General features: G+C 43.5%; 1 protein-coding gene across 1 annotated transcript; it reads right to left on the minus strand.

Annotated features, from left to right (window-relative positions):
* Positions 1-1,173: 1,173 nt before the first annotated feature.
* Positions 1,174-3,724, minus strand: LOC134222470 (uncharacterized). The gene is made up of 3 exons (XM_062701622.1): positions 3,347-3,724; positions 2,436-3,266; positions 1,174-2,316 (listed from the first exon to the last, which is right to left on the minus strand). Exons 1-3 carry the CDS (start codon positions 3,722-3,724, stop codon positions 1,174-1,176), a joined length of 2,352 nt encoding a protein of 783 aa, XP_062557606.1.
* Between the last annotated feature and the right edge of the window lie 9,212 nt (positions 3,725-12,936).

Here is a 12,936-nt window from a genome sequence, read left to right on the forward strand (position 1 = left end):
AGATACGGTGCGATATGCGCTGATAACTCTCAGGCACATTAGCCTATGAGTACTCTCCAGCTTTCGCGCGTTGCAGTTTACGCTCAACGCTGACACCCAAGCTGGTCCTCCGTATCGTAGTATTGAAACCGCCACGCTTGCCAGCAGCTTGCGCTTGCTGGAGCACACCCTAGAGTTGTTCGCCATCATCCTCGATAGTGCCGCTATCGCCGTCGACGCGCGCTGGCAGGCGTAGTCGACATGACTTTAAAGCTCAACTTATCGTCGAGCATCACCCCAATTGTTTCAGAGATCTCTTGGAGGTGATGTCGCAGCCGCCGACTCTAATTGTCGCCTCCTGAACCGATTTCCGATTGTTAACGACTATCATCTCCGTTTTATGATGCGCCAACTGTAGCTTCTTGCTGCGCAACCATTCCTCCACTAGGCTGATCGAATAGGCTGCAGTCAATTCGACCTCTTCGACGGATTCTCCGTACACGGTCATGGTTACGTCATCGGCGAATCCCACTAACTTGACTCCTGGCGGGAGCTTCAACCGCAGCACGCCATCGTACATCACGTTCCACAGCAATGGACCCAAAATTGATCCCTGTGGGACACCTGCCGTGATGGGGCGGTAGCCAAGCCTTCGTCTGTCTCGTAGATCAATAATCGATTCTGAAAGTAGCTTCCCAGAATCTTATACAGCCCTACCGGTACTCCCAGCCGAAGCAACGAGTTCGCGATCTCCATCCAGCACGCACTGTTGAATGCATTCCGCACGTCGAGTGTTATTACTGCGCAGTAACGTATACCGCGCCGCTTGCATTCGATGGCGACCTTTGCAGTGTCAACCACCGATTTAATGGCACCCAGAGTAGACCTTCCTCTCCGAAAGCCGAATTGCTCGCTGGATAATCCTCCTACCTCCTCGACGTACGGCGACAGTCTGTTCAGGATCAACTTCTCCAGTAGCTTCCCTACCGTGTCTATAAGACAGATTGGTCTGTACGCTGAGGGGTCTCCTGGTGGCTTGCCAGGTTTCGGTAACAGGACCAAACGCTGTCTCTTCCATATATCCGGAATGTCCTCTCGTCCAGACACTTCTGCATGGCCAACCTAAACATGTTCGGGTTAGTCGTTATGGCTGCCTTCAATGCCATATTCGGGATCCCGTCCGGACCAGGTGCTTTACTCGGGTCGAGGGACTTTGCCACCGTCAATATCTCTTCTACCGTGGGTTGGGCCGTGGTGCGGGAATAGTGCCTCGATTATAGTCTTCAGCCTCGTTGGACATCGCTCGGGAGGAGCCAGTGCTCCTCTTGTTTTGGCCATGACCACCTGATAGGTGTCTCCCCATAAGTTCGAGTTGGCGCTCTGGCACAATCTGTCGAAGCAGGCTTTCTTGCTTTCTTTAATGGCCTTGTTTAGAGCCAGTTTCGCTGCTTTGAATGGCTCGATGCGTTCTTCCCTCACTTCCGCCGAGCGTATCCTTTGCGTTTTTCTTCTAGCCCGGAGACAGGCTGCTCGAAGGGCTGCAATTTCATCGCTCCACCAGTATACCTGTGGCCTGCAGTTCCGTGGTCGCACCTTCCTCGGCATGGTCGCGTCACAAGCTCGAGACAGGACCGCAACCAGTTCGTCGCCGCTTAAACTTCCCGTGTTTTCTTCCAGACCCATAGCTTCACTGAAGGTCCCACCGTCGAAGTGGGCGACCTTCCACGACCGGGTTGTGGGAGTAGCTCTCCGGCTTTCTCTTCTTGCCTCGCTGCCTATCCTGTACCGGATAGCTAGATGGTCACTGTGGGTGTAACCGTCGTCGACCATCCACTGCATATCACCGACCAAACTTGGACTGCAGAACGTTACGTCTATTATCGATTCCACTCCGTTTCGCTGGAAGGTACTTTTGGAGCCTTCGTTGCACAGCACGACATCCAGCTTGGCGAAAGCCTCTAGCAGCGTTTGCCCTCTCCGGTTAGTAAAGCGACTTCCCCACTCTATCGCCCACGCATTGAAGTCTCCTGCAATTACTACTGGCTTGCTACCCACTAGGTCTGATGTTAGCCGATCGACCATCTCGGTGAATTGTTCTATCGGCCACCTTGGTGGGGCGTAGCAGCTGCAGTAGTACACTCCATTTATTTTCGCTATAACAGTACCCTCCGCTCTTGTGTTCAGCACTTCCTGGATCGGGTATCTTCCCGTCGTACAAATCGCCGCTGATTTGGATCTATCCGCTACCCAGTTCCCATTATCCGCGGGGATGCGGTACGGGTCCGACAAGATAGCGACGTCCGTTCTCGCTTCTACTACCGACTGCCACAGCAACTGCTGGGCGGCCGCACAATGGTTGAGGTTGAGCTGCGTTACTTGCACGGCTTCCTCGTATAACCACTCAACGGGCACGCAGGTCCACCCATAGCGTGGTTATGTTCCTGCTTCCTGCTCGCGCATAGCGTACACGATGGTGCTTTCTCGCACGTGTGCGCCTTATGGCCTTCTTCGCCGCATCGCCTACATAGGTTACTCCTATCCGGCCCTTTGCACGCCCACGATTTGTGTCCCGGTTCGAGGCAGCGGAAGCACTTGTCGACTACCGGTGGTTGGTAGAGGCTGACTGGACATACTGACCAGCCAACTTTCAGCTTACCAACTTTGATCACCTTGTTAGCGTCGATGGCCGGTAACTTCACCGTGGCAATCTGCGTCCCCTGCGGTCCTCTTCGCAGACGGATGGACGCATTTGCTACCACCACTCCACCTTGGTCCTTGATGGCCGAGGCGATCTCTTCCGATGTCGTGACCTCGTCCAGCTGCTTGCATTGGAGAGTCACTTCGTCGTGTAGAGCCCTCACTTCTACGCTCTCGCCTAGGACTTCCTGGGCTAGCGCTCCATATGAGGTACCATTCGCCTGTGAGCCCTTCCTTAAGACAAGGATCATCTCGCCCGCTCTCGTCCGCCTTATGCTACAAACCTCTCTACCAAGGTCCGCCAGTTTCTCGGCGCTGCGCATCGCCTTGAGCACGTCGGCGTAGCGCTCTTTCTCTGTTTTAATGAGAAGTGCTTCACCCTTCTGTCTGGCTCTCGCCGGGCGCGTGATTGCCGCTTTCACCTTCGGTTTATTTACTACCGTTTGCCAGGGACCGTCCGACCGCAGGTTGTCTTGGTCAGGTTGGCTTCCCTCCTCCGGTGGCCGACTGGCTCGTTTCGTCCTCGCTTTCTTCTTACGCCGTTCTCCCATGTTTGCAACTTCCGTGGGCCCGCTCTTCTGATTTGCGCTCTCCCGACGCCTTTTGCGTTCTGTTTAAAGCGCTTAATGCCAGGCGAGTCCCTGGCTCGCTTATCTGTTCTCCTCTCTACCGCTCTGTCTCTGAGGGCAAAATCTAACGCCTCCTGTGCCATGGTTGTGGTACTATGGAAGGAGAAGGGAGCAGTCTGTGCACTCTTCTCCGCTTTACCACAGCCTTCCAGCCTGGCCGCAAGCACTTCCTGTTCTTGCTTGGCAGCAAGAACCAAATTGCGAAGCTTAAGCAATTTCAGCTTCAGCTCCCTCGACATATTGCCCCGTTCATTGGTGAAGTCGATAATGTCATCGAGTTGCACCATGACGACGGTCAAGCTCGGCAGGATGCCACTCGACCCTATCTCCACTGCATTGTGCTGCTGCTTATCGACTATTGGCGTATCGTTATCGCTCTCCACGACGACTACTTCGCTACTCGTGTCCTTCGTCTCCATTTCTCTCGCACCCGATGCGTTGGGTGGAGATCTCTCCAAACCTCTCCTTGCGAAGGGATTCACTTCCGATGCTTGTTTGTTTACTTTAGCTTTATTCATGTTTGTTGGGTCCCCCTTAGGGCTGCCCTCGAACCCAACTGGAATAGTCGCCTTCTTGATCCCATGGTTATCTTTGCAGATGCAGTGAGGCCATGCGGGGTTGACACCTCGGTGTTCAGAGCCGGATCGGCGTAAGCCAGGAAGGAATCAACTGGTCCTACTCCCATCTGGTTGGTTAAGCCAGACGGCTGGATTGGGACGGCGTGCCCCAAGGCCTGCCACGGTTTTACGGGACGGAAGGCAGCTGTGGCATTAGCCCACCCGCCATTTCAAGACGGTGTCACCCGGCTTTACTCAAGGAGTGGAATGACACAACTGTCAGCCCTAGGTTCGTTGTATATCTCGATTTCCGCTCGTGTCCGTTGACGTTGCCGTTGTCGATGCCACTGGGTTGGGCTAGTGTGCTTTGAGCGGCGCACGGTCGCTTTGATAGGACCTGCTTACGGATACATGCAGCTTTTTGTAGAAGTTTAACAGAGCCCACTGTCAAACCCCACCACATCCTAGGCAGGTCCCCTAACTCGCAGTGGGGAGGGGTCGTAAAGCCCTTGGACATAGTCCCTGCTGCCCTAATGTCTGTGTGTGTGTGTGTGTGTGTGTGTGTGTGTGTGTATGTGTGTGTGTGTATGTGTGTGTGTGTGTGCGCGCAAAACTACTAAAAAAAATGTCACTCATTTTTCGGGCACTTACCCTCAACCGATTTGCTCGCAACAAGTTGCATTCGACGCAGAATCCTGTCCCATTGTTTCCTATTTGAAATTGGCCAGATCGGACTATGGGATCAAAAGTTATGGCCAAAATACAAATTCATACGAAAAAATCGCGTAAAAAATGTCACTCATTTTTCGGGCACTTATCTTCAACCGATTTGCTCGCAACAAGTTGCATTCGACGCAGAATCCTGTCCCATTGTTTCTTATTTGAAATTGGCCAGATCGTACTATGGGATCAGAAGTTATGGCCAAAATACAAATTCATACGAAAAAATCGCGTAAAAAATGTCACTCATTTTTCGGGCACTCATCTTCAACCGATTTGCTCGCAACAAGTTGCATTCGACGCAGAATCCTGTCCCATTGTATCCTATTTGAAATTGGCCAGATTGAACTATGGGATCAGAAGTTATGGCCAAAATACAAATTCATACGAAAAAATCGCGTAAAAAATGTCACTCATTTTTCGGGCACTTATCCTCAACCGATTTGCTCGCAACAAATTGCATTCGACGCAGAATCCTGTCCCATTGTTTCCTATTTGAAATTGGCCAGATCGGACTATGGGATCGAAAGTTATGGCCAAAATACAAATTCATACGTAAAAATCGCGTAAAAAATGTCACTCATTTTTCGGGCACATATCCCTAACCGATTTACTCTCAACAAGTTGCATTCGACGTAGAATCCTGTCCTGTTGTTTCCCATTGAAAATTGGCCATATCGGACTATGGGATCGAAAATTATACCATTTTTTTTATGGAAAAATCGCTAAAAAAACTCACTCATTTTTCAGGCACCTTTCCTCAACCGATTTGCTCGCATTAAATTGCATTCGACGCAGAATGTCTCATATTTTCTTATTGAAAATTGGCCAGATCGGACTATGGGCTTAGATGTTATGGTCATATTACTATTTATTGTGAAAAAGAGTTCGAAAAAGTCTAGCTCACTTTTTTAGCACTTAGACTTCATCTATTCCCCAAGCAACACAAGTTCAACAAATCTGGTTGCAGTAACCATATTGTGACTGAATCCGGTCATATATAAGTTACTGTGATTGATGTGCAATATGTGTGCTTCTCAGGTCGCTCGCAAAAGTTTCATTCGACGCAGAATCTTGTCCCATTGTTTTCTATTGAAAATTGGCTAGATCGGACTATGGGATCGGAAGTTATGGCCGAAACACCATTTTTGCCTTTTCATACGAAAAGGCTGTATGTTCGCTCCAAAACTAAACTTTTACAGAAACCCTGGAGACTCATAGTGTTATATACGTATAAGCTCGACGAACTGCGATGATGTCTCTGTGTGTGTGTGTGTGCGCACCAAAAGTGCGAAAAGTTTAGCTCACTTTTTTGGAACTTATCCTCAACCGATTTAATTCCAACTATAGATAGTAGACTATATAGATGAGCGAAAGCATGGCTGAGTCGATTTTTCTGCCCATTTTCTGCACTCGCGCATATGACGGCCCTTAACGTTTCCATTGAAATCGTGACGTCATGCTCGTTTGGAGACACGTTTGACAGTTCGTTTGGAGACAGAGGATTTATCTTCACTCATCTATATATTCCACTATCTATAATTCCAACAAGTTTCATTCGACGCGGAATCCTGTCGTATTGTTTTCTATTAAAAATTTGGACCATGGGCACAGAAATTATGGCCAAAATATACTATGTGCTATAAAAAAGCGAGTAAAAAAGTCTAGCTGACTTTTAATGGACTTACCCTCAACCGATTTACTCACAACAAATTGCATTAGACGCGGAATCCTGTTCTATTATTTTCTATTGAAAGTTGGCCAGATTGGACTATTACCTTAGAAATTATGGCCAAAATACTTTTTTCCTTTCTTGTGCAACAAAGTTGTACCGAAAGGCTATAATTTCTTTCCGAAAACGAACTATAGGATGCTTCCACACTAATACACTTCCCTCCCTCTTCATACGGGAGTTTGGCAGAAAGACGGTCATGAAATTTATATCATAACAAATATTACCCTCCGCTCGCTTGATGGGAATGACATTTTCGTTTTCTTTTTGTGTAGTCGGAGCTTCGGTTCAATTTACATCCAAAAGTGATATCCTTAAAATATATGACTTGGTAAAATAAAACAGGGGTATGTACGTCAAAAAGTTTGGAAAGGAAACAAAAATGTTGAAATTCTTATTAGCATATTGTAGATCAAGCTGAAAACCGAACTGAGGTTTCGCGACAATCGCATTTTCTCGCATTTCCGGATGTTGCAACTGCATCGCGAGTAGTGCGCAACTGTGCCATAGTCGGGTACCACTCGCGATGCAGTGGCGACATCCGGGAATGGGACAAAATATGATTTTCGGGTTTCAACTGGATCTACAATATCTTTGCCATAAATAATCTGATTTTCATAGAACGGACAAAGAAATTTGTCTTTTTTACTCCTAGCTACTAGCTCATCTATTTTCAAGCACACACATTTTACGAAGGTCGAGAAAGGCACCATCACCGCTAGGTGGATTAATCTGGGTTTTTAATAGAAAAATCAGAAAAGAAAAATGTAACCTATTTTTCGGACACCTAACCTTGATCGATTTACACGCAACAAGTTGCATTCGACGCAGATTCCTATCCCATTGTTTCCTATTGAAATTTGGCCAGATCGAAATATGGGATCAGAAGTTATGGCGGAAACACCATTTTTGCCTTTTGTTTAGAAAGTATACAAAAAGGCTATATGTTCGCTCCAAAACCAAACTTTTACAGAAGACCTGGAGACCCATAGTGTTATATACCAATCGACTCAGCTCGATGAACTGAGATGATGTCTCTGTGTGTGTATGTATGTGTGTGCGCGCACCAAAAGTGCAAAAAGTTTAGCTCACTTTTTTGGTACTTATCCTCAACCGATTTACTTGCAACAAATTCCATTCGACGCAGGATCCTGTCGTTTTGTTTTCTATTGAAAATTTGGAAGATCGGACTATGGGCACAAAAATTATGGCCAAAATGCTTTATGTTATAAAAAAGCGCGTAAAAAGTCTAGCTCATTTTTAATGCACTTACCCTCAATCGATTTACTCATAACAAATTGCATTGGACGCGGAATCCTATTCTATTATTTTCTATTGAAAATTGGCCAGCTTGGACTATTACCTTAGAAAATATGGCCAAAATACTTTTTGCCTTTCTTGTGCTACAAAGTTGTACCGAAAGGCTATAATTTCTCTCCGAAAACGAACTATCGGATGCTTCCACACTGATACACTTCCCTCCCTCTTCATACGGGAGTTTGGCAGAAGAACGGCCACGAGATTTATATCATAACAAATATTGCCCTCCGCTCGCTTGATGGGAATGACATTTTCATTTTCTTTTTGTGTAGTCAGAGCTTCAGTTTAACAAACATCCAAATGTGATATCCTTAAAATATATAACTGGGTAAAATACAGCAGGGGTATGTACATCAAAAAGATTGGAAAAGGAAAAAAAATGTCTTAGCTACTAGCTCATCTACTTTCAAGCAAACACATTTTACGAAGGACGAGAAAGGCACCATCACCGCTAGGTGGATTAATCTGGGTTTTTTTTTTAACAATTTTAATTCATATGCCATAAAGACCTCTGAAGTGAAAAATGTGCTTAGTTGTTCGTAATATAAGTCAAAACAATACTTTGGAGTTTGAGGATTTTTTAATTTTTGGTTTTATTTTATTTTTATTTTTAGATCTTTAATTTTTGATATTTTTAGTTTTTGCCTTTCGACGCATTGTTTCCTATTGAAAATTTGCCAGATCGGATTATGGGCTCAAAAGTAATGGCCAAAATACTATTATTCATAATACACGAGAAAGGCACCATCACAACTAGGTGGATTAATCAGGGTTTTTATATTTAGCGTTTAAGGGTTTCAAGACTTTTAGATTTTAAGTTTTCCGGATTTTTAATTTTTTTAATTTTAATTTTTTTTGTATTTTTGAGTTTTTGGATTTTCTATTATTGTAAATTGGATTTATTTTTTTAGTATTTGGGTTTTGAAATCTTTGGATTTTTGGATTTGTTAATATTATTAAAATTTAAATTTTTGAGTTTTTCATATGTTGAATTTTCAAATTTATTGAATTTTAGAATATTTAAGGATCGTTTTTTTTTGAAAATTTTGATAGTTGTATTTTTGAATCCACGTTTTATTTTTTTTTATTCTTGTTCTTCTGGGTTTTTAGATTTTAGGATTTCTGAGTTTGCGGATGTTTGCAATTCTAAAATTCTGAAATTTGAATTTTCATGATTTTTCATTTTGAACTTTTGTATTTTTGTACTTTTAAATATTTTGATTGTTCGATTTTTAGATTTTGAATTTATGCGTTTTACTTTCTTTTTCATTTTTTTTATTTAGAATTTTTGGGTTTTCTACCTTTGGCATTTAGGATTTTTAGATCTGTTGGATTTTTGGCTGATTTAATTATTTTTGGATTTTTTGATACATGAATTTTAAATTTATTGGATTGTTGAGTGTTTGGTTTTTCGGATATTTTTTGGTTTTTGTGTTTTTGGATTTTTGGACTACAAGTTTTAATCATTGTACATATTTTCAAATCAACTTTTACTTTTACTTTTGAACAACAAAATTTTGATTTTCGTTCGTTTGGTTTAGAATTCGATCAAAACAATCAGGATTGCTGACTTTTATATTTTGAAAAACGTTTTGCCTTTTCAGTTCGCCTTGCTATTCTAAAATAAGTAAGCAGCATGCCACTGTAAGTGCAGTGCGATATGGGACAGAAGTTTCTTCCACTGAAGGTGTCTGGTCTCGGGTAGTTCCGGTTGTGTGGTGCGTGAGCGCCGACCACGGGTTGGTTTAAACCAGGTGCTGAAGTGACACTTCCGGCAGTGTAATGTGGCGAACTCAACGAAGTAATAAAAATTTCGGGATAACATATTGTTATAAGCTTTGTCGGGGAAAGTTTTCTCTGGTGTGATAATCTGATAAAGCGGAAAATGGAAATAAAAAATTTCAGAGAAGGTCCAGGTCTTTAGTTTTCGACTCAGTGATACATCAAAAATAAAACGAATAAATTCGTCATTCAAATATTCCCTTTAATTTTTTTCGTTCGACAAGAATCAAGAAAATTTCACCGGAATGATATGCTTCAATGCCACCCAAGCATGATAAGATTAATTACCGAATCAAAAGCTTTCTCCGAAGGACCGGCCAACCATACGATTGATTCGATACTACTTCCTTCTGTGAAGTTGATTCTATCTTTACATTCGCCGATGATGGTCCAGCCGATTCTGCCAGAGGAAATCTCGGCAAGGCAACCTCCCGGGTAAAGAAGATCGATTAAAATAATTGCATTTTATTAAATTAATTTCGTCCCACCCGCTCCGGCCCCTATTTTTGTTGTATTCAATGCTGCCGCATGTCTTCTGGCGGGTGGCAAACAAGTTTGGTATTGGTTTGGTTCACCTCTTTGGGATTGCTGACTTCAGTCGTTGATGCGATGCGATGGTTTGGCGGCCGTCGTACTCTGCTTGATGGGGTTGTGTGTCAGAGGCGAATTTATGTGCGTGGCCCCGAAGCGATTCGATAAAGTTATTAACATCTCAAGCATCGCAATCGAAATGCAAAGGTTGAATAGGTTGTAGAGGCAGACATGTCCAAGGATGGAGCTAAAGCATGCTATGCACAATCATCGAGCCGAAGTTTGGAAAAAGGGGAAGGTCAATTGCGTGTGATGAAGAATGTTCCTTGTGCAGTCCTTTGCAGAGGAAATGATGAGTGGCTTATTGCGAATGCAGTGTCTGAGTGAGTGTGTTTGTGGAACTATGTTATGATACTTTGTTGATTTTGGGGGCGGTCATGTTCGGTAGATTTATTGTTGCTAATTGAATTTATCGTCGATGCTAGGACAAGGCTGATTATTTGTGAGCAATTGTTTACAATCGTAGCCAAAAAATGGCACATGAAGGGAAAATATGCTTTAAGATATTCCGACTCACACATAGTCGTATTTGCCCAAACATGTAATTAGAAGACTTAGATTAACTTAGATGCACTTTTTTATTGGCTTTCCATGCAAACCAAGGGTTTACCTACACAGAAATGCTGAAATCGGTACAAAAAATGGGAAGAGAAACAGAAAAGAGTTACAAAATCGGTTGATACCACAAATGAGTGACAAGCTTTAATTGAATAAAAATTGAAAATCAGCATTCAATATTACTAAAGGCCTGTTGAATAAAATAAAATGTGGTTAAATTTCGCGGTAATCAATTTCTTTAATAACATCCAATAATAATAAATAAGGCGCGCGGTCCACGATTAACTTACACTGTGATGTACTTTCCTTGAGGGGGTGATGTGATGGAGGTAAGGTGCACTTTAAATAGTTATCGATTGTATGCCAAAACACCTTAAAAGATCCATAACTTCCCGAGCTGCAATTGTAAACAAGTTCACTTAATAGCTCAATATCGCAATTTCGCTTCATATAAAATTAACTAACAAACGACCCCACTTATTAGATCGGGGGCGTTAAGTCGCGTGAAGGCGGTTGCGACATGCAAAAGAAACAACTCAATTCCCGCATGCCATTTTTTTTTCGTTGTTGTTCGAAATCCGTGTTCATACGTGTTGCGGCACTATCTATCGTATCGAGGAACTCCTTCCAAATGTGGTAATCGTACTTTATAAGTCTCCCGACTGCAATGCAACCGCGCGGCACGGTAACTCATGTCAAAGCTAACCGAGCAGAAGTGGCGGTGTGCGTGGTTTGGTTCGACGGAGAGTAGTGCAGGGACTCCGCATTCAGTGGAGCACGCGAAATCGGATTAAACGTATTTACCCATGTGCCAATCGTGGTATTTATTCCGTTCGATTTACAACATTATTTACGAATAGCGCCTTTTTTCCTTCGTTTTCCGCTCCGCAGCGATGTATGTGGGATCGTGGTTGCAGTTGATAAATCTATATCGAACGCTTTTAACGCTACGATTTAAGCTGTAATGCGCGGAATTTAAATGTTTGCATGTTTGAAAAAATGTGCGCATTTTTCATTTCCATTCGTATCGCATTTGACCTTATGGCAGTGCGTATTGTAGAAAGCAGGAACTTATTGCAATATCAGTATTATCCACTCGATAAACTATCAATCGATGGTTAGGTGAACCACTTATGTGGCTCTTCAAGCAAAATTTTGGTTATCTATTGGTTATGAACAAAACAATGGATACTGACTTTGCACACGTATTTGGGTTTCGTTAAGTGAAAATTTAAAATTGTCCAACAATTTTCATATTTTGAGTAACGCCAGTTTTGTTCGAAACCAGTGACATAAGTAATCAAATGAATTGTCTTATAATATTCAAGCATGATGGCACTACACTGCCGCTAACCGCAAGTCGAGCACATCTGTATATGGTATCCATACACATATATGCTCGACTTGCGGTTAGCGTCAGTATATTCCTCAATGCACCTGTTAAGTTTACGTCGGGCGGTCGTGTCTAAGTAAAAGAGAGGAACTTTTCGGCTCAATGTATTTTTTGACAAAACGACTCTAAAAAGCTTTAGGCTAGATAGGCTAATTATAGATCAGCGGCGTGACAAATTTTGAACAGTGAAGCGCCGGTGCAAGAATGTCGGCGGTGGCGGCGTGTCAAAAACTAGCCACGTCCAAATGGAGAGAATCCTCCAACCCCAGAACAACTTGACATTTAGCTTTAGTTTCGCGTACCCACTTGGAAATCGCAGATGGTGCTTCGAAACATAAACAATGGGTCAATGCAACACCACTGCCACACTCCATAGAAGTCGTGTTTTTGACGTAAACTACGTCTAAGGGGAAGACTCGGATACTGGGTGCAAAATGAAAATTTCCAAATTAGGTACCGTCGCGAAATCATGTAAGATTTCAAACGTTAATAGCGACTTTATCTTCCGATGGATTTTCGACATTTTTGCCTTTCTCGTATACTAAGTATACGTAAAGGCTATATGATCACTCCAAAAACAAACTTTTGATAGAAGGCTCGGAGACCCACTTAGCATAGGCCAAATTACTCGTAATCCTGTCCCATTGTTTGCTATTGAAAATTGGCCAAATTGGACTATGGGATCAGAAGTTATGGCCAAAATACTATTTTCTATGCGCAAAACATCTAAAAAGTAGAAATACTACAATAAGAGATCGGCGAAGAGTTAGGCGAAGTCATTAGTGGCATTCCTTCCCAAAACGACGAACGCTTGAATACAGTACTTGAGGACATCAGTCAGCACCTAGACATCAACAGATCTTCCATATTGGCAGCAGCACGACGTATGGCACCCAGCAGTAGTTCGGACAAAAACGGCCTCATCGTAGTTGAATTTGCACTGAAGTCACTGATCCCGTGCAGTTTTACAGTGCTTAT

This window comes from Armigeres subalbatus, chromosome 3, assembly GCF_024139115.2.
Source record: "Armigeres subalbatus isolate Guangzhou_Male chromosome 3, GZ_Asu_2, whole genome shotgun sequence".
Classification (NCBI taxonomy): Eukaryota; Metazoa; Arthropoda; class Insecta; order Diptera; family Culicidae; genus Armigeres; species Armigeres subalbatus.